Source organism: Pecten maximus, chromosome 8, assembly GCF_902652985.1.
Source record: "Pecten maximus chromosome 8, xPecMax1.1, whole genome shotgun sequence".
Taxonomy (NCBI): domain Eukaryota; kingdom Metazoa; phylum Mollusca; class Bivalvia; order Pectinida; family Pectinidae; genus Pecten; species Pecten maximus.
In genome coordinates this window covers 24,123,937-24,150,573 of record NC_047022.1, presented here as the reverse complement: position 1 = coordinate 24,150,573, position 26,637 = coordinate 24,123,937, and the positions used below count along the sequence as shown (strand labels likewise).

Sequence of the window (26,637 nt, the reverse complement as noted above, 5' to 3'; positions counted from 1 at the left end):
TACATCAGTGGACAATTTAATCCTTAGGAATAATATCTAGCCTACAGAATCTTACAAAAAACTTTACATATAAAACAATTACTATAACAAACTTGATAAGGTCATTACAGGACGGAATAAGGCTTACTTCATTCCAGTCAATCTTAACTTGACTAAGTAAAACACTTCATGCATACAATTATAAATTAATAAAAATCTTATATGTAATTAATACATTCTCACAAATTAAAACCATGCCCACATTTACTCATCCCAAAGATTTAGTGTATCTGGATATATATATATATAATTACAATAGCTGTAGATATTATGATAGTATTTATAAAATTTGCGATTAACCTGCCATGTGTCATGTTATTTACTGTGAAATCTCATTTATATGTCATGTTATTTACTGTGAAATCTCATTTATACAAGTCCCAATGAAATTGAGTATAAATACAAAAAATAAGTTTAATCAATTGTAACTAATTCCTAGCCATACTTTAACTGTCGCTAGTATGGTGAAAGAAAAATTTAATTGACATTGATATTCATTAAAAAACAATAAATCTCCTGGACTTCATAAGAAAAATTGATCCCAATTCCTAAAGCAGACCAAGGGTAGCTACTGAATTTCTTTCTTTAACTTGTTTGATCAAACCTTAATTATGAGTTTCTTAATATGCATGATGTATTTGTCAATTTAATACAACATTATGAAATACATTTTATAAGTACATGTAAACTTTTTAGTTAACATCACGATGCCAATAAATCTCAAAACCACCCACACACTACCTCAAACTAGTGGATAAAATTCATTTTCAGAACTAAATTGACACATTGAAATAAGAAACTTGTGTAGTTTTAAATAATAAATAAACTGCATTTGACCTATATAGCATATCCCTATATAAGTACATTCTCGCCTTAATGAAATAATTTATAAAATATATTTAATCAAACATGTAAGTTTATGTCTAAAGTAAACTAATGTACACCATTAGTAAGAGATTTCTCCATGAGCACCATTTAGAAAATAATGCAAACTTGGTTAGAAAATAAATAAACAAATCTGTGATCAATAAATATAATAATGTAGACTAAGTCTGACTTGTGTTAAGGGTCTAGTGGAAATATTTAATGAACTTGGCAAAATTTTCTCAAATTAAAAAAAAATCTTTGAAACTAACATATACATGTGTATCACTGATATGAAAATTATATTGTAGAACACAATCAATGATACAGTAAAATTCTTAGGGAGTATTTTAAAAGTCATCATCAAAGGCAGTCACATGGTCATGATATTTTGGTTTTGTACCAAAATGACACTGACTGTATATTTGAACAATACAGTATATAGGTATCATTTATATATACTGTCATAAAAATGGCCATCTTTAAATTTCAATGGTAATATTCTCTATGCAGTACATTATGTATCGTATACAATCAAACCTTGTTATCCCAAAGTCAATCCAGGGGCCATGAACATCAAACCTTGTTATCCCAAAGTCAATCCAGGGGCCATGAACATCAAACCTCGTTATCCCAAAGTCAATCCAGCTAGGGGCCATGGACATCACCTTGTTATCCCAAAGTCAATCCAGGGGCCATGAACATCACCTTGTTATCCCAAAGTTGATCGGGCCATGAACTTCAAACCTCGTTATCCCAAAGTTGATGGGGCCAAGAACATCAAACCTCGTTATCCCAAAGTTGATCGGGCCATGAACATTAAACCTTGTTATATCTAAGTCGATTCAGGGGCCATGAAAAAACTTTCAAAGTCGATGGGGCCATGAAAAAACTTTGGAGAGTATTTGAGGTGAACCAGAATATCTCACATAGAATTTTAATGCAGGAACTGAGGTTTTACTTTGAGTTAAGCAGAGCTCGAGGTAACAGAGTTGGAAACAATGAAGTTTGACATAAAGTAGCCATTTTCAAAAACCAAGGGTAAGATATTAATTACCTTAATTGTATCTGAAGGTACCCCTGAGATTTCAAAGATGGTTAAATAGTCTGACAAACATTCTTAAGTTAAACTTAAGATAAGTCAAATATCAGTAGTACAGAAACTTTATGTAATATACCTGTAAGATTTTTCATTATTAGAACGTAGTGTATCGTACTATGCCATAAACTTTTACAATTTGAAAAGACGTCTTTGATCGGCAACTGATTAAAATACGTTGTGCACAGATGACTAGATATCAATAGTTGGATAAATTTAGTAGCAATGAGATTACAATATCAACTTAAAACAAAGATTTTATCTTGTGCAGCAAATGTTCCTTTACAGAACCATCTGTGTTTAGAGGATTTATTCATATAAGTTAATGCAGGAAAGTATTACCATTAATTAATTGACTTTGACAATTGTGGAAGACACTGGTTGCTTTTTATTAATTCCAGAGGCAGTTGAACTCCTCCGAAGTTCATGGACATTTCTTGCCAATATTGTTCCGCCAAATGACAGACAGAAACACTGAAATACTCCTAACTTTCTGTCGACTCCTAAGCCCAAATTAATACAACGCGGCATGTCTTCTTCCTCCATCTCGTCGGGGATCGGAGTGGAGCACCAGGGTTCATTACAACAGTCACCACAAAATGGATCCTTGTTTTCACTTGAGGCACAACAGGTTTGCCCACACAGTGAAGCCAAACATGGGTCGTTACAACATGGCCGAGGAGGGTTTGTAAGGCTCTGAAAATAAGTTTAAATAATGTTCTTTAGTGTCCAATTTCTTTATTATTCAATATAATAAACAATCCAAAAATATCAAAAGAAATATATCTTAGAAATATGATAACTCATATGGTTTTATATTTGAAAGTTATTCTTGAAAAACCATAGCTTTACAGAATTTTGAGAGGTTCACAAGATTACAAAACTTTTCTGTAATGATGCTATAGAAAGTTTAGAAATATACTGATTCTTATTGCATTTCATGTATTTATAATATTTAAATAACTGGTATAATGTACTGTCAAAATCAGTACAACAACACACCAATGCTGTAAATATAATCAGTTATTTTTCTGGCGTTAATTGTTAAATTTGACACTGATTTGCATCATATATATAAATTCTATGATTATACAATGCAAAAAGTAAAAGTATGAGGTAAAGGCTAGCTATTAGTGCACATGCCCCACACAGAATTTTGTGATCTTTGACCCATTAACCTTGACCAATGACTGCCAAAATATTTTAATGGTGTAAATATTAACTAAATCTGTAGAGGAGTCCCTATGTATGGCATTGATCCAGGACAGATTGACCTACAATCATAGAAGGGACATAACTCTAAGATTGATAAGATTTTAGTTTGATGTAAGTAATTACTAATAACACACAAATCTTCTTATATTAAAGTAGCATGATTCAAGGGAAATCCATGAAATAAAACAAGTGCTTCCTGCATAACTACACAGAAAATGACAAAATTGGAAAAGAAATCACAAGAATTCAAGTGCATTTATAACAAAGGCATTGATATACAGTATATATGTCAGCAATTGCCAGACTGCATGGAAAGCAGATACAGCAAGTAAGGAATGTCAGTTTGGCCATACTAATATGTTAGGATATTACAAATAATATGAAAATGCAGGGCTTTTTCTCACTGGTTTGGGATGGGGTCTTTTTGTCTCTCTTTGGGAAGAAAATTTGTGAATCGGGAAAGATTTTTTCAGGAGTAAACAGAAAATTTTGTGAATTTGGCTTTAAAATGAAATAATTCCAATTGAGAATGGGGTCCATTAACAGCTCCAAAAAGCCCTCAGAAAAAGCCCTGAAATGCAACAAGAAGAATTGTCCAAATTCCATCAGAAGTCAACCTTTATAAGTCATGACAATTTAGTTATAAATGTATGCCCAACTTTCATAGAGATTGGTCCCTTTGACCCTTTGACCCTTTAACTTGACTGATGACCACAGAAATTAAATCAGTCGTAAAACATGATTTTATGATATTATAGTGTAAATACAAACTATGGCAGATCAGAGGGATTCTGTACCTGACCGGTAGTATCTATGCATGGCCACTGTTTTATAATACATCCCGTACTTGATCTCCCCTTGAAAGAGAGAGGCATAATCCTTAATCTAAGGTTAACCACACATACAAAGCATAAGCTTTGACTTTGAAGTAATTAACAATCAAACACTTGTAAGGTTGTATTTATTGTCGATATAAAAGCAATCTGGGTAACAGCGCCCTCAATTTGCATGTCGCCCAGATTGCATTTATATTGACAATAAATATAATCTTACAACCGTTTAATTGTTATATCTACATTTACTTATGTTTAACTCTGTTCCCTTATATAAATATATGTGCTCATTTTTACCCATTTCTAATATGTTCAATTGATGGAATAGCATCTTTGACTCAAATTCATTTCTGTGCTTGATTCGCAATCAATCTGACACACATACAAAGTCTTGTCATGATGATGGATGATGATTGTAATTATATATAGGCAAATGTTCTCAATTAGAATCCTTGTTGCACTCTATTCATCTGTGGTGCGCATTGCGAAGAATTTCTGTGACATTTATCAAAATGGCGTAACAATCACGTCATGTTGTCTAGACTGCATATATGTACTCATAGATGCAGCCTAGTTTATCAAAAGGGTAATAGGAGACTGCAACACTAAATGTAAATATTCAAGGATATCTGGGCATTTCTTTAAATAAAACAACTTCATTTTTTATTTGGACAGTTGGTGTTTATTACCCTGTCCAAATATACCAATATTAGTAGTACATTTATATCCTAAAGTAATCTCATAAGAACTAAATGCCACAAACTAATGATCTTTTAAAGCGTACAATATTTAGCCTGCCCTATAACCCTATAATAACCTTAGGGGGCCAGCACATGATTAATTTGGACTCAAAATTGGGGGTACATGTACATGGGTTATTGCATGATGATGAAATAGCATTTTAGGCATGATCAAGTGCATCAGACTTGGATGGGCTTACAACCAAACATGGGTTGTTTTTATTGCTAGATAAATATGGTAAAGAATTAATATGGAATTCACAAATAATATTATAATATTCATCACTACATGTAAGTGCATAAAGCATGCCAGTTAGAATAAATTCTGTGCTGAATACTTACCAGTAAAATAAGTGAATATAAGTGGAACTTACACCTCAGTTATCACACAACACAGACAGATTAGAGGCTACTGGCATTACATACTTACAACTTACAGGTATAAATATGTTACTCTGTGTACGTGATTAGCACGTCACACAGCACTTTGAGACTGAAGAGTTCCGCATTCATTGCACCACTGTATATCGTCAAAAATAATAAAACAATAAAAATTATTCAAATATCCGAAAATAAAAACATTGTTGAGATAATGTATCTTGTACCTGAAAAAGTTGATGTTGGCTTAAAAATTCCTAGATCCAAGCTTCGAAATAATATCTTAAAATCAAATGATTCTACATGTTTTAGAAAAATTGAGTATCCTATTTAAAAAAAAAAGTGGAATCTTGACCCAATCATTAAGTGTCATCCCAGCATCCTGCGAAATCACAGATAGATGTCATATGAAACTAAATTGATCATCTTGGATATAATGTTCGAAGACAACACAATATCAACATATGTTTTGTTTCATCACTTTGGGTGTGGAAGTGTTCGAGAAAATTATACAATGATCTTTTGAATTTTTGTAGCCGACAATGTTTCCTTTTCTTTGGAGAAATCTGAAAACTATCTGAAGGGAAATAATAATGACACACTTCATCAGTTAAAAGATTCTCAAAATACAAGATTCAAGAAATGCTTTCCCACAATGTTTGGTGTACAAGACAAACTAAAATAATTAACAATTTAAGTCATGACAAATTGCTTTAATCTCAACAAGGAAACTCAATTTTAAAATAAAAAATGAAGAACCAACGGAAAGTAAACATTAATTTAATTTCTGAATGGTTAATTTTAAAAATTTCAAAATCTTTAAACATCAAAACAATATAAACAAATATGTGTATCAAAACTTACATTTGTGAGACAATTTGTTGATCCCAAAGCACTGACAAAGGAGAATTTCCACACAGCTTAGGGACTGAAAAACAAAACATCACCATCATATTGTTATTTTCTCTAAACACTTCAGTTTATTTTAATAGTATTTCTAGCTTTGACAGAAGAGGAGACATAAACAGTTACCTCCCCTTATTAGCTGTTTGGCATACAAACTTATATAGGGGGAAACACTATATACACAAATAATAATACTATAGTTAAGGTACTTAATTAAATCTGATCAAATTTGCTTATGTTTTCGGTGATATTAATCACTATTCGGGAGAAGATTTATTTTAACATTGCCTGTTATCTAATCCTTTTGTCTATCACTTTTTCACAATAAAAGTTGTTGAATTTGAATTGATATTAATCACTTAAAGCCTTTCTATGTTTTTGTGACGAACATATAACTTTTGGTAAACCAACAAAAATGTGTTTAATGATAGAATGTATACCTAATGATGATATCACGTAAGAACCAATAATGCATTTCTTCATAATTGCAATTATAACCCTGTAATTATAACTACCCGCTGATTACGAGGAATTTCTACTGCAGTGCTCCATTCTCTATATGTAAATGAGTCATGGAAGATGTATGCATGCGCAAACTGGTTTGAGCTGAAGGATGGGCAGACTGGCAACAAAAGCCATGCACCAGAAGCCTAAAATCAATCTTGACGTACCGGTTTTTGCCACAAAGTCAAAGGAAAGGATAGCGTAAAATCACAACATTATCTACGACTTACAGTCAATGTGAGTCGAGATCTAGCTGTTTTACAAAAATTAAAGATAGTTTTAACATGAATAGCCACCATGAATTGGCAGTGAAACTTGGATAAGTTTTAACCAAACTCATACTTTTCTGTTTATAATCATCCGGGAACATAACTTTGGGCACGCAGGGTTTATTTACATTCTATTTTTATAAACTATTACACATTTTACTTAAGAATTGTTGACGTAGCTGAGCAGATTTGAAGAGAATTACATGAAGATAATTCTATAAGGAATTATGAAGTTTATCTAGTTATAATTCTATAAGGAATTATGAAGTTTATCTAGTTATAATTCTATAAGGAATTATGAAGTTTATCTAGTTATAATTCTATAAGGGATTATGACGTTTATCTAGTTAAAGTTTTATGTCTATAAACAAAAACATAGAGAGGCTTTAAACAAGTGGCCTGTGGGCCTTAATGGTCACTTGAGTTTTGATATATTTAATTAGCATATTTGACCCCTTCGTAACTCAACACATGGAGCTAAAAACAATTGCACCATAAAAGTATTAAATTGACATTAAAAGAAAAGTAAGAACTAAAAAAAGAAACTGTGAATCTTATTCCTTATAGATCCTGTAAAACAAGTATTCAATCACTTCTCAAACTATAAATTACACAGCCACATGGTACACTGCAGGATGTCTGATTTTTCTAATAACAGGCTATATACAGCAAAGTTGTTTTAATGTAACTTCATTTATCATAAAATTTGAAGTGTATTATAATCTAGAACAAGAGGCCCAAAGGGCCTTAACGGTCACCTGAGATTTGAAATATTTCGGTCAACTAAATTGACCCTTTTTGGCCCCACCCATCAGTCCTAATGGGGTCAGTCTATGAAGAGTATTTGATTCTTACATATAGTAGATAAGAAGATTTTTGAAATTTCAGTCAATTTGACCCTTTTTGGCCCCGCCCACCATGAAACTGTAATCCCATGCTGATAATTTGAACCATTGAAAATTAAGTTAGAATGAATTCCAATACAAATCCAACAAATAATAGTCAAAAATGTGATTTCCCTATATAAACTATAGTAAAGTTTACCCCCTCCCCAGGGGCAAACGTGAGACCCCAGGGTCATGAAATTCACAATTTTGGTAAAGCACCTTCAGACCCTTCCATCTATGAAAAGTATTTGATTCTACCATATCTGAGTAGGGAAGAAGATTTTTGAAATTTTAGTCAATTTGACCCTTTTTGGCCCCACCCACCAACCCCTGGGGGTCAACTAGGGCCAACATGTACATACCATCAAAGTGTCATCCCATGCTGATAATTTGATACAAGTTAGAATAAATTTCAATACAAATCCAACAAATAATAGTCAAAAATGTGATTTCCCAATATAAACTATAGTAAAGTTTACCCCCTCCCCAGGGGCAAACGTGAGACCCCAGGGTCATGAAATTCACAATGTTGGTAAAGCACCATAAGACCCCTTCATCTATGAAGAGTATTTGATTCTAACATATCTGAGAGTAGAGAAAGAGTTTTGAAATTTCAGTTAATTTGACCCTTTTTGGCCCCGCCCACCAGCCCCTGGGGGTCAACCAGGGCCAACATGTACATACTACCAACTGTCATCCCATGCTGATAATTTGAACCAAGTTAGAATGAATTCCAATACAAATCCAACAAATAATAGTCAAAAATGTGATTTCCCTATATAAACTAAAGTAAAGTTTACCCCCTACCCAGGGGCAAACGTGAGACCCCAGGGTCATGAAATTCACAATTTTGGTAAAGCACCTGAAGACCCTTCCATCTATGAAGAGTATTTGATTCTAACATATCTGAGAGTAGAAAAGAAGATTTTTGAAATTTCAGTCAATTTGACCCTTTTTGGCCCCGCCCACCAACCCCTGGGGGTCAACCAGGGCCAACATGTACATACCACCAACTGTCATCCCATGCTGATAATTTGAACCAAGTTAGAATGAATTCAAATACAAATCCAACAAATAATAGTCAAAAATGTGATTTCCCTATATAAACTATAGTAAAGTTTACCCCCTCCCCAGGGGCAAACGTGAGACCCCAGGGTCATGAAATTCACAATTTTGGTAAAGCACCTTAAGACCCTTACATCTATGAAGAGTATTTGATTCTACCATATCTGAGAGTAGGGAAGAAGATTTTTGAAATTTTAGTCAATTTGACCCTTTTTGGCCACGCCCACCAGCCCCTGGGGGTCAACTAGGGCCAACATGTACATACCATCAAAGTGTCATCCCATGCTGATAATTTGATACAAGTTAGAACGAAATTCCAATACAAATCCAACAAATAATAGTCAAAAATGTGATTTCCCTATATAAACTATAGTAAAGTTTACCCCCCCCCAGGGGCAAACGTGAGACCCCAGGGTCATGGAATTCACAATGTTGGTAAAGCACCATAAGACCCCTTTATCTATGAAGAGTATTTGATTCTAACATATCTGAGAGTAGGGAAGAAGATTTTTGAAATTTTAGTCAATTTGACCCTTTTTGGCCCTGCCCACCAGCCCCTGGGGGTCAACCTGGGCCAACATGTACATAACATCAAAGTGTCATCCCATGCTGATAATTTGATACAAGTTAGAATGAATTCCAATACAAATCCAACAAATAATAGTCAAAAATGTGATTTCCCTATATAAACTATAGTAAAGTTTACCCCCTCCCCAGGGGCAAACGTGAGACCCGAGGGTCATGCAATTCACAATTTTGGTAAAGCACCACAAGACCCTTTCATCTATAAAGAGTGTTTGACTCCACCATATCTGAGAGTAGAGAAGAAGATTTTTGAAGTTTTAGTCAATCTGACCCTTTTTGGTCCCACCCCTCAGGCCCCTGGGGGGTGGGGACCATATAATTCACAATTTTGGTTGACCTTCAGCCATAGAAACTTTCTGCCAAATTTCATTGAATTTTGTTAAGTGGTTTTGGAGAAGAAGTCGAAAATGTAAAAAGTTTACGGACGCACGACGCACACCGCACGACGGACGACGACGGACAAAAGGCGATTAGAATAGGTCACTTGAGACTTTGTCTCAGGTGACCTAAAAACATTACTGTAGTAATAGTTTGATTTTGTGATTGATTAAAGTTACATGTATACCAGTATTAAAGGATATTCCGATAATGGTCAACAAAACATTGTATAAAAAACACAAATTCAACACTTTCTTAATAACTTCCTGTCATACCTCACAAATGGATTTTACATCCTGAAAAAAATCATGGAAAATAAATATACATGTATACATATAAGGGTATGCCTTTGAGTGTAGACTAAAATTTACACCCTAGTTAATGTACCTTTAGTCTAAATGTTGTTTACTTCAGGACTAAACCTAGTGCACTAGGTGTAAACGTTAGCCTACATTCAACTGATACCCGATAGATATCTGTTAATTTTATATTGATAAATACTTAACTGATTATTTGCTGAAATTGCCAATAATTAATATGTTACCAGAAAATAAGATTTAAAAAAAAAAAAATAGAAAATGTCTAGGACATAAGGCCCCCGCTGCCACTTGACACCCCAAAACACAGTTTGGTGAAGATTAGATCAGCAACACTGGGTAACACCATATGCCCCCCATTTCATGGTGTTGGGGGAGGGGGGGGGGGGGGGGGGGGGGGGGGGGGACAATAAAAAATTATTTGTTCACTCACAGATGCCTCAAATCAATCATTTATTTCACTCAAAGTTAGCAAGCAGTGTACAGTAAAAATACCCAATTCTGAAAAATATGGCACATGTTTTAGATATGTAAACATTGCCAGTTAACCCTACATATTCCCTCTTAATAAAGTACCGTATATGACCTAATAAGGGTGCCTGCCGTAATAAGGGTGCCCCTACCTTTTTTCCAAGGAAAAAAATCTTTGACTGAGTGTCAAAATGGTGTTAAAAAGTAATAATACATGTGTTTTGCTACTTTATATATTTAATTTTCTTCAGCAAATTAAATCACTGGAACACAAGTTTTCGCCACATTTTGTCTATTCCTACAGATGTCGGTGCAAAGTGCACCCGAAACTAAACACACATACAAATAATAACTTACCATCTTTATTTGAAGATAAAGTAAAAGACTTCATTTATGTTGTTAACTAACTATTGTTCAGAACAGAAAGCTATTTAGACATTTAAAATCAATTATTAGGTCAAAGTAAACGATGTCTGATATGATCTGGGAAATCGCCTGTGTTTATAAATAGAACACAAAAGAGTTCCATTTGAACATAAATGGTGGAACACACGTTCTTTGGTCTAAAGAACAGCTGGCATAGTTTACAGGAATATTCAAGTGATGTTTAAGCTTAATATATGATAATGAATAGATATCTTCATCTGGAATATTTTCATGACTGAATATTTTACCGTTTCCACAGCCTTGGGTATTCTGCTATAAGGTGTAGTCTGTTTCATAAAACTTCAAAACAACAAATCTTAATAAGGGCGCCCCAACTGTCAATTACCGGCGCCATGTGCCCCTATAAGGTCATATACGGTATATATATTTGTAATCTCTACAACATTTGCAGTTTTAATAAAGCTCTGAGGGATAAGTAAACTTATTTTTTCTGTCTTTCAGACCAGTGAATACCATGCATGGTAACAATTAACTTAAAAATAACTTAGAAATTACAAAAAATTATGATATTTGATCCAAAATGACACAATTCTCTACACAATTTTTTTTTCTGAAACCTATTTGAAATTAAATACATTGTATCTCTATCCCAAAGACAGAATTAATCTTGTTTTGACATATGTTGTTTATTAAGTTTTCCCGCAATATTACTTTGATTGTGAGCCTCCATTTTTCGCTATAGGCAAAACTAAATTTCCTATGTAAACACACTTTCGGAAAATCCGGATATTTAAAATCCGGAACCAATTTATTTATTTTAGTTTTAACAAATGTGAAGCCTTCATAATGAATTTACCAATTATAGTGTACATTTGTTTTTGCATTGTCTATGCATATCATAATACAGGAGTTATTTACTTAACAAAAAAACCACCCATGGCCACCCAGTCTTTCTTTGGTGTGATACCTTAGTTGAAATATCAAATTAAATATTATTACTACATCACATTTGCATACACCCAAACTAAGAATTTTCTGAAATTAACAATATCAAAAACAGTTACCCAGGTCTCTGTCTAAAGGTCTAGAACAAAATTACTCTGACAATCTTCATGACGAATGCAGCATTGCTACTAGCACACCGTATTGGGGATAAAATGCTGTGGAAATTAACTTTCAGATATAATTTATCCAATCCATACTTTTCTCAATATTTAATAAAATACATACAAGGTACACACACATTTAAATAAACATGTCAGGATGCATCGGTAGCAGTGATCACTGATCATACACTGACAGTCAATGGAATGCTGTCGCGATGAGTACAGTAGAGAGTGAGATTCAGACGACCAGAACAAGACTCACTCAGACACAGTAGTACTAGAGGCTGTGAATGATGTTTGTTGGGGTATAGTTGCCCCCTCCCCCTGTAGGTTTATATACTCCAACATTCAAAACAAACATTTGTTTCGAGAGCAGCATAAATAAAAGCTCTGTAGAGCTTATAGCATCTGTTTAACTTGCAAATAATGTTAGAACTTTTCCAAGGGATTACCTATTACATTCTACCTGTTTGGCAAACATCAACTAAAACAATAGTGTATTTTTCAAGGAATATCTCACCTTTCTGTTAGGGCAACACTTGTCAAGGCAACCTCCAACGGATGGATTACAACAGTTGCATGACTCAGACATCGCTATACAACAGTCACAACAGGGCGGGGAATCTTCTGATCCACAAATAGCACAACCACATCCAGCTTCACATACTCCCCGTGACTAAATTATAACAACAATACAACAGTCACAGTGCTCAATCACTCTTCTACATTTATTACAACCACAACCACAACAGAGCACTGTAAAGCAATACTATCGTGTAGTTCCCAGAATCTGTGTTATATCACGCTAGAGTGAAATCAACTTTGCACTTCTAACTTATTTTTCTGCATCAGCCAGATTTCTATTAAGAGTAAAAGTAACCCTGACATTTGGCTGAACCTATCAAGAAATCCAATGCGTGTACAAACACTTGTAGTGAAGAAACACTATACAAAGCTTAAGGATAATCAGTCAGCAGAAATCCAAATTAATGTACAAAAATAAAGGTTTGACTGACATATAGACAGACAGTGGTAATATATATATTAATGGATATAATGTTTTTGATATAACTTTTTTTATTGGCATAATGATAATTAAGTTCCAGATCAAATTAACTGGTAAAAACCAAATCATTTTGCATACTCTATAGTTTACAAGGTAGTGTACATCCTAAACCATGATTACAAACACAGGTACATACCAGTAGAAGCTGACGAATGCCGAGAATGATGAGGACGAGGGCAACCCAACAGAGTACGGCTATGATAATAATGACGGGTAAATCCAGGGCAAGTTCTGATGACGCTGTAGTCTGAATATAAAAACACATTACATGTTGCATACCTATTTAAACCTTGCCAAACATCATTATAACAATAACATTCTTTTTACCTACATGTACAGCTATAAAATGGATGTAATTCTCAAAGTGATCATCTTATCTATTTACTGTACTGACCAGGTATATGAAGTTACCTCCGTGTATCATACCATGATTACATTGATTAAAAGATTTTCAAATATCTTTCAGTATTGGCAAAAGATTTGGGTGTATTTGATAGTAAAGTGAAATATTCATTTTCAACATATGCATGCCAGGCATGTTCAGAAATTGAAAGAAATATTTGTGACATTGTGATAAAGCCTAGAAAACATTTTGGCACTCAGGTAGTCATTTTTGGAAAATATAGTAGACAATTTTCTGTATCTATGACTACAAGTATAATAATGATTTTCTTGTATAGATCTAGATACATATATGGAAATATACTCACCCCCATGTTTTTTGTTTCAAGTAATGCTCATCAGTGTCAACATCTGTAGTAACATCAGTGCTAACATCAGTATCTGTATCCTACGTTATGGGAAACAGGTACTACATACTGTACCTATAGCACCTGTACAAATAAAAAAAAATGCTACTAGAATCATGGAATTTAAATTGTCATTAAAATGTAAGTCAAAGTCCTAGCCTGTGTCTACATGCACCTATTGGGTGCAAATGCCTATGGTCTGTTGAATGTCAATTATAACCTGGATAGAAATTGGAAAATCTAAACAGAACTACAATGTGTGTAGCTATACTTAAGTTTCCTTTTGTTCCAAAACTATAGCTAGAAGACAGACAATTTTACAGACAGGGACATTTTGAAGGACAATGTAAAATGTCCGACATCTGTAGCCAAACAAGTTTTTGTACTGATGTTCTATAATCCCTTTTCTTTTTCCAAACACTGAATAGATTGTACTATATATATATATTTTACAAATTACATTGCATACATATACATGTATGCTAATAACAATGAAATAACTTATCATTAATGTGCATTAAAGTGTAGTGTCATGTTTTGATTCCGAATTATCTCATCCAAAACAATTTGAAATGTAAACCATTGGAAAACCTTTGTAGAACAAGCATGCTGGGTATTGCTGAAACTATAAATGTCCCCTATACCGGCCTTTGATAAAAAATATAGTACAGTAGTTAACGTTGTTAGGTATATTTTGCAAGTGGATATATGGTATATATCAGAAATGAGGATATAAAGTTGCATGGTATAGTGATTTGACAATATACATGTATACACCCTTACATTTCACTGATTATTTACTTTATTGCTTAAAAGATAGGGATGCTGATTTGTCTAAAGGGCGGCAACTGCAAATTATTTTCATGAGCCTGTGAGGCAACTGAAATCTGAACAGAAACTTGAAACGAACAGTTAACAAGTCTAACATCATTGGAAGTAAAACAGTTTCGCTAAATCATCCACTTCCATTGTTCAACTTTTATCAAGATTTTCACACCAATTACCTTTGAAAATGAACTGTAAACAGAGATTTACATTATTTTGACATCGTCTTCTACAAGCTAAGGCATGATTTTGGAACTTCCGCTCAAAATGAAAACCAGGTGATCAAACAATACGTAAACAGTACGAGAGCGTTGTCGTAAACCAGCTCTCGAAATCAGGTAAACTCGTTGACCTTTATTGATGCCATTTATTGTTAATGAAAAAAAGTATTAATATTATATAGGTATTATTGATCATTGCACTTTATCTGGTGTGTTTATCAAGTACATTTACGACAAAGATATGTTTCCAATAGATGGCGCTTTTGAGTTGCTTCCGCTAACAAATTCCTCGAGATTTCGGCTGCTACACTTCGAAGTTTGACGTACATGTTCAGATTAGAATGTTCAAAGTCAAAGTTTTAGTTGTTGGTCCATGTCAGGTAAATGTCATTATTTTTCAATACTCATCATGACCAGTCTCTTACTCTTTGTGTTTGTGAACGCCTGATCTTCGTCTGCAGCAGAGTGTGGTAATTCATTTCAGTTTCAGACTCAGACTGCAGGTTCCCTAGATTTCGGCATACTGTAAATTTAATATTTTAGGATGAAATGTCTTCGTCATCATTCTAATTTGATGTATTTTTCTCCTAATATGATATTTAGCACGGGGACCGACTAACTCGTAACCCATAGACATAGACTAGTCAAACAATGTTGGATACTGTAACAAAGATTTTTTTATATTCTGTTTTATGAATAGATCCAGTGCAATATTGCAAGGTTACATCTTTGCTTCAAATGGAGATATATCTATTAATAGATTATATAACTGTATTTATGTCAGCATAGATTAATGTCCTCTGTCTGTGAAAGAACAGCCAATGGAGAAACACATACATGTACATGCCTGCCAAATGCCCAAACAGGGATCGAACCCGGGTCTATGCCATACAATTTAAGCCATGACTCTACCTCGATCCTGCGCCAAAGAAGCATGCTCTGTTAGCTGAGTGACAGAGACCATAATCAACACTTGTGCAAGCCAAACTGACCTGTTCCTTTTTCATGTCTTTTAAAGTACAGTAAGACATGAAAACAGAATGTTAATAGCACAGTATATATATATTTATATGTAATCAGTACCCCACACACCCCTCCCCCTATGAAAATGTATGTCTGTTTTAAGTTCTGTATTTCAAGAATTTGACACTTCTATCAACTATTTGTAAGGGAATAGAGATATCTGTAGATCAAATACAGGTCTCAGAATTAAATATGGATTAAGCACCAAGCGACTTGCCTATATATGACAATATTACAGATATCTGATTTTTTAATTACTAATTAGAGATACAATGTAGATCTGTATGTTAATCAAAACTATATCTATTTAATTTTTGTATATATTTTAGAAATGAAAGTATTTGTATTAAAGATATCTCTATTTCAAATAGTGATGTCTTTATTAAAAAAAAATCTTAGCAGATGTAATATTCATACACATTAACAATTAATTGATTATAGGTAAAAACCAAAGGCAAAGGGGATGCCACAAAAGTCCGTGTGTATGATAAGTTGATAACATCACAATATTATGGACAGAGGACTGGAATTTGTGTAAAGTTGCTGTGATAAATACATTATGTACTATTAAATATTATTCATATCTGTTAAGAAATTTCAACTCTTTTTATTGATTTCTTTGAAAATCTCCCTAATAATATAAAATAATTGCATCTTTAGCTTCAAAACTGTTATATTTGTAATATTGATTATTACTCTGAAGTATTGTAAAAAGTATCATTTAAGACACTTAAATTTATCTTACTTATATGTCTGCCTCTGTTGCAATTGAAGTTTTATTTCTTTATCTTCAGAGTGGCAAAACAACTGTGTCTAACTTTCTGGCTGATGCTACAGACCAAGCCAGTGGAGAGTACCACCCCACACAAGGTTGTCGAATTGTAGAATTTGAATGCAACACAGGTGGTCGCCAAAATGTAGAAGTTGAAATGTGGGATTGTAGTGGTGACAGGAGGTAATTTGTTTTGTTAACAAGAATTTATAAAAATATGTATTTTCACTATTAGAAAATGGCAGATATACATAGATAATATATATGCAATTAAATAAATATAGATACATTTAAACTTTAATATAATGATTATAATTGTCCTACTTGACATAAAACTTTGGCTGACAAGGTGTTCAAGAAACTGCAATTTGTATAATGTAATATTGCTGTCTTTAATAGGTTTTTACAAGGTTGTTTCTGTAAACTGTTGAAAGAGGCTTGGGAACAGGACTAAAAATAAATAATAATAATAAAAAAAATTGAAAAAAGAAATAGGGCGGTAGAGTTACCTCCCTGGACATATACTGTACATGATGTACTACTACTGTCACAGATCTTTATATGGGATTGAAATAAATAATCATAAATGCATCAACCTTAAATTTTAGATTATTATTGCTTTTATAAGATGGTGATAATAATTTTTCATATTTATGCTGTTTTCCTATGTAACCATCATGAATCGAAACATCAATATAACATAATAAATTATTTAAGAAGTGTGACTAAATACATTTTTTGTATATATTGTTTTATTTTTTATTTATTTTTTATAATTATATACCTTTCATGTGTGTCACCTACATATATGCATGTATTTTTAAATGAATACTGATGGGCTGTCCAGTTATCAATTTTAATCTGAAAATAATAAAAAGTGAATGAAACCATGCAATATTCAAACAATTGAAAATTATTAATGATTCAAGTGAGAAATAACAAAAAAAAAGACATTTTAATGTTGAAAGGCTAAACAAATACAAATATAAGAATCATACTGTATAATGTTATTTAAACTCTATTTTATTTTGGAGAATAATGGATTAATGGAAAGGTTGAATGTCATTTCCATTCAGAATTCACATAAATTCAAAGTACATATACATACATTTTGTATGTAATATAATTTTGTTCAAAGTTCCCATTTTTTCAAAAATATATATATGTACATGTATATCAGTAAAATGCAGCATTTTGATTACTTTAAGTTGACTATAAAATTGATTATAGTTGATATAAGATCAATTATGTGTATGCAATTGTTGATTATCAAAATGGAATTAAATGCCATCATTAATTATGATATCTGCATTATGATTTTTTGGTAGATTTGAGACATGTTGGCCAGCTATGGCTAAAGACACCAATGGTATAGTTTTTGTGTTCAATCCTGACATGCCCAATCATGACAAGGATATGGAGGGCTGGTAAGTTAACTGGCCTCAGTAATTATTATAGCATAATCTTGGACCAAAGTTACTCAGTTAGAAGCTCTATAATGTACAAAACAAACAGTATAGTTAAGATATTACATTTTTATATCGGGTTCATGTGAGTTTGGTATATGTGATTATGGTCAAAAATATGAATGAAAATTGTATTCTTTTATAAGCTCACCAATATGTGTATGCAGCAGGATATGTTAATCAGACAGCGACCTATGTCATTGTTTTGTGGTTTTTTTTTGTTTTCTTTAGGTATGACTATTTTGTGGCCCAACAAAACTTAAAGGACAGTCAGTGTATAGCATTTGCCCACCATAAACCTGGTGCGAACGAAAGGGAACGCTCTCAACTCAGTAAGTGTACATGAAAATGTTTCAGAGACTGATATTACATTTAGTATGTAACTTAATTCATATGGTATCAAGTAGAATACATTTATATGTATTTGAAACATGCTTTGTCTAATTAATCCAAAATTTCAACCTGAACCTTTGTCTCAGTTGATCTCTGTGTTGTAAATATTTACATTTACTTTATGACAACAATGTATCTTATGTATTTTCGTATTTCATGTCATGAAAAAAACCCATTACAGAATCTGAACTAATTTAAGTCTGAACAGATAGGTTAATTTCAGTTATAGTCATTCCTATCTTTTCGACCAAGTATCTTTGAGCTTACCTTCTTGTTCACTATGTGTTCCAGGTGATACATTTACAAAAGTACAGACAGTACCCACCAACATTGAGGACGACGGTGATGATGTGAGGAATCACTTCAATAATTATCTATCTCGCATCATTTCTGCGCTGTCAGACAATCGGGAAAAGGAAGAACTCAGCATCATGAACAATTGACGTTAGATACTTAGGATTATTGATTATTGAATTATAGGTTTAATAATGGACACAAAAGAACAGAGACTGTATACAGAACCAGACAGAATACAAAAACCTGCAGCTCTATTGTATGTGCCTAACCAGAAAATTCCACTGTTTTTGGTGTGTGCATTCATCCGTCCAATTTAGGATGCAAATTAAAAGTTATGTTAAAATTTCTATCAAAAAGAAAAAAAGCACATTATAGACTGATATAAGTATATAGATCTGTGTTCACAAATTAAAATTATTGCATGTTATATTTGTATGAAATTAGAAGAATTTTGTTTATGTCTGTAAAAATGGAGTTACTTCCCTTTATCAAATGACACAATATAGTAAAACGATACCTAAACTACCAGGTATATATTTCCTATCTCAATACTTTATTTGTGGTTGTATGAGAGCCTCAGAGGATACTTTTTCTGTGTTTTTTTCCCCCCTTTTTTTTTTTTCCCCCTTTTTTTTTTTCATTTGAAGATTGATACCCATTTCAGATTTTATTTTACACTAACACACAAGGGGCAGTCAGATCATTGCATTCTCAGCCCTATCGGCTGTTAAGCTATCATGTCCTATACTATTCCTATTGACAGAGTGAATCAAAGGGAAGTTACTGATAAATCAGAATTGACCATGGAGGTATAAGCAAGTATTAAAAGGTCTTATGTGGTTGAATTATCTGATTATTATCATATTCTAAGATACATAAAAAGACAGAATTGGACCAAGACAGAGAGAGAATGTATATTTATATCATATACAATATCAATTAATTGCTTATGTGAAGGTCAGGAACCTTAAAAGTAAGGATTTTAATTAAAATTTAAATCTTTCTATGATACTTAATATTGCTGACATTTTGTTGATTATTGTCCGTTCGTTCTGAACTGACTGCATACATTTTCATTCAAGTCATGTTTGTGATAGCTGAATACAATAGTTTCAAAGTCTGTAGTCTGCTTTTTGAGAGCACAAACATATGCATCATGTTCTTAGCATATATATTTTATTATGACTGATCTGATGTTACTTTTACTTTACAAAATTGTAATAAAAATTGTGAAAATAATGTATTATTATTTATTGTTTGCTTGTGTTTATAACTGCTTAGGCAGTGGAATTGGTGAGGAATTTCATTAGTTATGTGTTTGTCTCTCCAGTGGTATCTAACTTATATATACTGTGGTGTGGCATCCATTGTCCGTTGTCAACTTTTCATTAAAAAAACTTCTCAAGAACAAACAGGCAAAGAGACCTGATATTTGGCCTGTAGCATGCTGGGATGAAGGGCCATCAGATGTGTTCAAATGAATGACCTTGACTTTTGTTCAAGGTCAATTAGGGGTCAAATACGTTAAAAACAGATCCAAGCTTGTAGAGTGCTGGGGGGAAGGGCTACCAAGATTGTTCAAACGAATGATCTTGAACCACATTCAAGGTCATAGGGGTCAAATGTGCCTGAAAATATCTAAAAACTTCTTCTCATTGACCATGAGGTGTAAAGACCTGATAATAGGGCGGTAGCATGCTGGCAAGGAGGGCTACCAAGTTTGATTAATTGAACGTCCTTGACTGGCATTCAAGGTCACAGAGGTCAAATATGCTAATATCTTTCAGCAACTTCTCCATAACCAAGAAATCCAGGGATCTGTGTTGGACCAGTAGCATGTTGAATTAAAGTGCTACCAACATTAAGGTCACAGGAGTCAAATGTTATTAAATTTCTAAATAACATCTTCTCAATAGCCAAGAAGCTCAGCGGAAGATGCCATGGTTGGCATGTTACATGCTCGTATGAAGGGTTACCTGAATGAATGGTCTGCTTTATGTCCAGAGACACAGGATCAAATTTGTTTAAAACAATTAGAGTGATGGCATTTGTTATGTAATTTGCTTGGGTGAATGACTGCCAATCTTGGACATTGATATTCAAATGAATGACCTTAGTATAGTTTTCAAGGTCAAAGATGTTTTAACTTCAACCAACTTCTCAGATTAATGTCAGGTGAGTGATACAGGCCCATTGTGTCTCTTGTTCAAATATACACATTACCAAATAATGAACCTATTGCTTTGTTGCTATATCATTATCAGAGCGAAATGAAGGGAACTATAATAGATCAGAATGATTGAAGGCGTGAATAAACAAGAATCTGTTACATCTGAAACCTTATTAGGGCCCCATATTGCTGGTGCTCTATACAAGTGCAGTAATCATATCTGTCCATAAGCACTTTTGTTTCGGTAGATTGTCTCAGAATCCAGAAAGCTAAACATTCTGAAACTTAAAAAGGTGCTGCAATGTTATGAGCTGATGTGCAATAGGGTAGTATATTCTGTCAAAAATACTTCATTTAACGCCCTTGTACAAGGCCAAGTTTTCTGAATTTTCACATGACGATACACTGTGAAATGCAGATGCGCATTACTGGTTTACAAACTTACTTTGGTAAATGTCAAAGTCACTGCTACTAAAATATGTATGGAAATATAGTGTTAAAATACACCATACATAAGGCCTTTGAGATGGCCATACTTTCTGAAATTACACATGATACTCTACAATAAACAGATGAACAGTAAGAGATTTTGGTCCTAGGTCAAGGTCGCTTCTATTATGTGGATGGACATCATTCAAGGCTAAAGGACCAAAAGTCGCAAGATACCTCATGAATCTCAGTCGATTTCCTTCACCATTGGATCATAATTTGTATATTAGCACTATGTATGAGGTTGTTCAATATCAATGTAAGACTGTCAGTTAAAGTTCAGGTTTAGAGACGGATACCTAGACCCCATTTTGCTTCTGAAAGGTTTCCGTTTAGGAACATGGAACACTTGGTATAAAATAGTTGTTAAAGTAACTGAATGTTTCGATCTATATAGTCCTGTGTTGTGTTGAAGTAAGGTCTCAACGATCTAAATAGTCCTGTGTTGTGTTGAAGTAAGGTCTCAAAGATCTAAATAGTGTTGTGTTGAAGTAAGGTCTCAACGATCTAAATAGTCCTGTGTTGTGTTGAAGTAAGGTCTCAAAGTTCTAAATAGTCCTGTGTTGTGTTGAAGTAAGGTCTCAAATATCTAAATAGTCCTGTGTTGTGTTGAAGTAAGGTCTCAACGATCTAAATAGTCCTGTGTTGTGTTGAAGTAAGGTCTCAAATATCTAAATAGTCATGTGTTGTGTTGAAGTAAGGTCTCAAAGATCTATATAGTCATATGTTGTGTTGAAGTAAGGTCTCAAAGATCTATATAGTCCTGTGTTGTGTTGAAGTAAGGTCTCAAAGATCTAAATAGTCATGTGTTGTGTTGAAGTAAGGTCCCAAAGATCTAAATAGTCCTGTGTTGTGTTGAAGTAAGGTCCCAAAGATGTAAATAGTCCTGTGTTGTGTTGAAGTAAGGTCCCAAAGATCTAAATAGTCCTGTGTTGTGTTGAAGTAAAGACCGCAAAATCTGAATAGTCCTGTGTTGTGTTGAAGTAAGGTCTCAAAGATCTAAATAGTCCTGTGTTGTGTTGAAGTAAGGTCTCAAAGATCTAAATAGTCCTGTGTTATGTTGAAGTAAGGTCTCAAAGATCTAAATAGTCATGTGTTATGTTGAAGTAAGGTCTCAAAGATCTAAATAGTCCTGTGTTGTGTTAAAATAAGATCTAAAAGATCTAAATAGTCCTGTGTTGTGTTGAAGTAAAGACCGCAAAGATCTAAATAGTCCTGTGTTGTGTTGAAGTAAGGTCTCAAAGATCTAAATAGTCCTGTGTTGTGTTGAAGTAAGGTCCCAAAGATCTAGATAGTCCTGTGTTGTGTTGAAGTAAGGTCCCAAAGATCTAGATAGTCCTGTGTTGTGTTGAAGTAAGGTCTCAAAGATCTAAATAGTCCTGTGTTGTGTTGAAGTAAGACCTTGAAGGTCTAAATAGTCCTGTGTTGTGTTGAAGTAAGGTCCCAAAGATCTAAATAGTCCTGTGTTGTGTTGAAGTAAGGTCTCAAAGATCTAAATAGTCCTGTGTTGTGTTGAAGTAAGGTCTCAAAGATCTATATAGTCCTGTGTTGTGTTGAAGTAAGGTCTCAAATATCTAAATAGTCCTGTGTTGTGTTGAAGTAAGGTCTCAAAGATCTAAATAGTCCTGTGTTGTGTTGAAGTAAGACCTTGAAGGTCTAAATAGTCCTGTGTTGTGTTGAAGTAAGGTCCCAAAGATCTAAATAGTCCTGTGTTGTGTTGAAGTAAGGTCTCAAAGATCTAAATAGTCCTGTGTTGTGTTGAAGTAAGGTCTCAAAGATCTATATAGTCCTGTGTTGTGTTGAAGTAAGGTCTCAAATATCTAAATAGTCCTGTGTTGTGTTGAAGTAAGACCTTGAAGGTCTAAATGGTCATGTGTTGTGTTGAAGTAAGGTCTCAAAGATCTAAATAGTCATGTGTTGTGTTGAAGTAAGGTCTCAAAGATCTAAATAGTCCTGTGTTGTGTTGAAGTAAGGTCTCAAAGATCTAAATAGTCCTGTGTTGTGTTGAAGTAAGGTCTCAAAGATCTATATAGTCCCGTGTTGTGTTGAAGTAAGGTCTCAAAGATCTAAATAGTCCTGTGTTGTGTTGAAGTAAGGTCTCAAAGATCTAAATAGTCCTGTGTTGTGTTGAAGTAAGACCTTGAAGATCTAAATAGTCCTGTGTTGAGTACAAATCTTACAAATTCTAATCAACACGATTCCGTTCCGTAAACGTGACGAGATGGCCAGATGTCAACAGAAATGACGATAAGTGGCCACCAAACATGAAAAGAAAATTGGAAGGCGCAAACCTATGGTAATAGACCAATTCTGAACTTGATTTTTACTAAGACTTGGAATCGTTTTGTTTTTTTTAGCTGTGACTTATTTTTTGCAGTCGAAGTTTGAGTCTTTTTAGCATTTAGGCATTGCTATCTCTGTACTTGGCTTTGGCGGATGTTTTTGTGGCAGGTTGATTACACAATAAAAAGTAAGCTGCTTATTTCTCATGCTCAGAGAGAACTTCAGGATATGCAAAGTGAGACTAATCCTTACTGGGTATGATTTTTACACTAATTGGTAACGTTCGATAAGAATCAAGAAGTATGTTGAAGTTTATGTTGTATGACTTTGGTTCAAAAGGAACACAAATGTCATTTCAATACCACATGAATACTTTAGGTGATTATGATAGAGTTACATATTGCTAAATTCAGACTACCTATCTATCTAGTAGATAAAAGGTACTGACAAATGAAATAATGTAAATCATGATGAAAGAATAGTCCACATCGTAACAGCAAATTGGTGACGGATAATCGAGACCAAAAGTAATTGAATTCTATGAATTGATGAAAAAATGAATGAAGTCAAAAATTCTAACAAAAACAAAAAACCAAAAAAAAACACCAACACTTTTCCAGAAATACTTCTTATAGGAATGATTAATAACAAGATGTTTTCTCCATGATTCGAATTTTAAAAAAAATCAATTGTGTCTGTATTTTGAAATTACATCGAGTAAGAAGCATCGACTATGAACGCAATAAATATCGCATATCAATAATAAAAACGTTTCTCTGTGCATTGTATTGTGAAATAAAATGACAATTGAATTGTACCCATAGATTGTGAAATAAGATAACACTCTTATCATAAGCAAGCTGATTCATCAATAGGGCTGTGTTATCGTCAACTAACGGAGAATTTAGTGCTTCAATGTGGTGCAATATTGTTGATTTTATTAGAAATGGTGGTGGTAGAAACAATGAGATATTGTATTATGATAATATAAAACTAGAAATTGTAAATCAATTTAACTATCTTGGTATGCTCTTCAATTTCAATGGTAAATTCAATGTAACCCAAAAACATGTGGCGGATCAAGGGGAAAAGGCATATTACTCTCTCAAAAGTAAGTTAAAAAATCACAAATTTAATATCCAAACACAGATTTCAGTTTTTGACACATTTGTTAATAGTATTTTAAGTAACAGTGCTGAAATATGGGGATTTCACAAAGCTTTAGATATAGAAAAGGTTCATTTGATTTTTTGCAAACGATTACTGGGTGTAAACAAACGAGCTTGTAACAATCTGGTTTATTGTGAGCTAGGACGACTACCACTTTGGTCATGTAGGAAGCTCAAAATTCTCAAATATTGGTTAACATTGAAGTCGACAAATAATTGTATTTCAAAAATATGTTTTAAAGAAAAGATGGCATCTAATGACATATGGGTATTAGATATTCAAGCTGAGCTGAATAAATTAGGATTAAATTATAGATGGAATTCTGATTGTAGCGAGAAAATAGCTTTTAATGTGATTAAACAAAGATTTTATGATGTTTATCAAGAGGAGCTTCTATCTAATATTAGTGATATTTCTAAAGGTAAACTATATCAACATGTTATTGATAAATTATCTTTACAGTTCTACTTGTGTAAGCCTATAGACGACCAGTATAAAAACAAATAGCTAGATCTAGATTAAGCTCTCACAATCTCAATATAGAACAAGGAAGATACAGAAATCAGCAGAGAGAGCAAAGAATATGTACATTATGCCAAGATAATGATATTGAGGATGAATACCATTTTATTTTCAAATGTAATTTTCATAACAATATTGGAAATACATACATAAGCCATATTATTATAGAAGACCAAGTGTTTTTAAGTTGATACAATTATTAAGTATTCAAAATGTTTCTGCATTAAGTAAGCTAGGAAAATTACTTTATTTGGTGACAAAATAACGCAATAACGCCATTTAATTGTTTAATTTACTATATGTAAGTCTATTTATAACGTACATGAACTATTGTGTACTGCCATAATGTGTTTAAAAACACAAGGAAATAAAGAATCTGAATCTGAATCTATTTCATTTGAAGTTAACGACTTCGAGATCATCATCGTCGTCGTCGTCGCCGCCGCCGCCTTCCCCCTCAACAACAACAACAACAACAACAACAATGCAATTCATTATTACATTGCTACTTTGTTCTCTGTAAATTTGCCCGTACGATATACATGTATTTACCTAACCTATTATCTTAGTAACTATACACCTGACACATAGATAGTTTGTACAGCGCCACCTACGGATTACCAGGGATAGAAAGTGGTTACACGCTAATTCATTCCTTTCCACCGCGTGAAACATTATTTTTAACTGACAATTGAATTGGTATACATCATAGAAGTATATTTAGATGATAAAAATGTAATTGTCATCGAAATCCAGAAGCCTATATAACGAACATGTGTTTTATTATATTTAGGGGATGTCAAAACATAACAAATCTAGCCATGGACAATGATTTATAAACGTCAACAGATGAATTGTATAATAATACTAGTATTTGATTGACAGTAATCTGACAGACTGGCAAAATAACGATCAGCACTGTCACAGTGTATGCCTATCAAATTCCATGAAGCTGTACTATGTTATGAAAACTTATTATACCGTCAATAAAGACTTGAACCATTCATGTAATTTTTTGTTTTTAATCTGTCAATTCAGATAGTGTTTTAAAAATAATGTACGATTTACACGAATATTGCTGGGAATTTTCTATGACCTTTCACACTATCCATGGCGTATTAAACGCCGCGCGGTAGTCTCGTGGTATA

The 26,637-nt window shown here is 33.4% G+C and overlaps 2 protein-coding genes across 3 annotated transcripts; one reads left to right on the top strand and one right to left on the bottom strand.

Moving 5' to 3' along the window:
- Positions 1–545: 545 nt before the first annotated feature.
- Positions 546–14,957, bottom strand: LOC117332872 (myoD family inhibitor domain-containing protein-like). Of its 2 annotated transcripts, XM_033891930.1 has the most exons (9): positions 14,863–14,957; positions 13,820–13,942; positions 13,246–13,356; positions 12,564–12,719; positions 10,038–10,058; positions 6,033–6,096; positions 5,228–5,310; positions 1,651–2,698; positions 546–1,527 (listed from the first exon to the last, which is right to left on the bottom strand). In XM_033891930.1, the coding sequence occupies exons 2-7, from the start codon at positions 13,823–13,825 to the stop codon at positions 5,300–5,302; spliced, it is 369 nt and encodes a 122-aa protein (XP_033747821.1). In that variant the 5' UTR covers positions 13,826–13,942; positions 14,863–14,957; the 3' UTR covers positions 546–1,527; positions 1,651–2,698; positions 5,228–5,299. The 2 variants fall into 2 exon arrangements, with proteins under 2 accessions (XP_033747821.1, XP_033747822.1); XM_033891931.1 differs by lacking the exons at positions 546–1,527; positions 10,038–10,058 and having other exon boundaries at positions 1,578–2,698.
- Positions 14,958–15,160: 203 nt separating this feature from the next.
- Positions 15,161–20,096, top strand: LOC117332870 (intraflagellar transport protein 22 homolog). Its single transcript, XM_033891927.1, has 5 exons — positions 15,161–15,284; positions 16,722–16,882; positions 18,028–18,126; positions 18,397–18,497; positions 18,850–20,096. The coding sequence occupies exons 1-5, from the start codon at positions 15,246–15,248 to the stop codon at positions 18,999–19,001; spliced, it is 552 nt and encodes a 183-aa protein (XP_033747818.1). The 5' UTR covers positions 15,161–15,245; the 3' UTR covers positions 19,002–20,096.
- The last annotated feature ends 6,541 nt before the right edge of the window (positions 20,097–26,637 follow it).

Coding starts and splice junctions, on each gene's coding strand:
- LOC117332870 (XM_033891927.1), top strand. CDS start 15,246: ATGTTCAAAGTCAAAGTTTTAGTTGTTGGTCCATGTCAG. Junction 15,285..16,721: donor TAGTTGTTGGTCCATGTCAG/GTAAATGTCATT, acceptor CTTTATCTTCAG/AGTGGCAAAACAACTGTGTC. Junction 16,883..18,027: donor GATTGTAGTGGTGACAGGAG/GTAATTTGTTTT, acceptor ATTTTTTGGTAG/ATTTGAGACATGTTGGCCAG.
- LOC117332872 (XM_033891930.1), bottom strand. Junction 12,720..13,245: donor GCATTCGTCAGCTTCTACTG/GTATGTACCTGT, acceptor GTTATAATTTAG/TCACGGGGAGTATGTGAAGC. Junction 10,059..12,563: donor AGTGTTGCCCTAACAGAAAG/GTGAGATATTCC, acceptor GATTTTTTTCAG/GATGTAAAATCCATTTGTGA.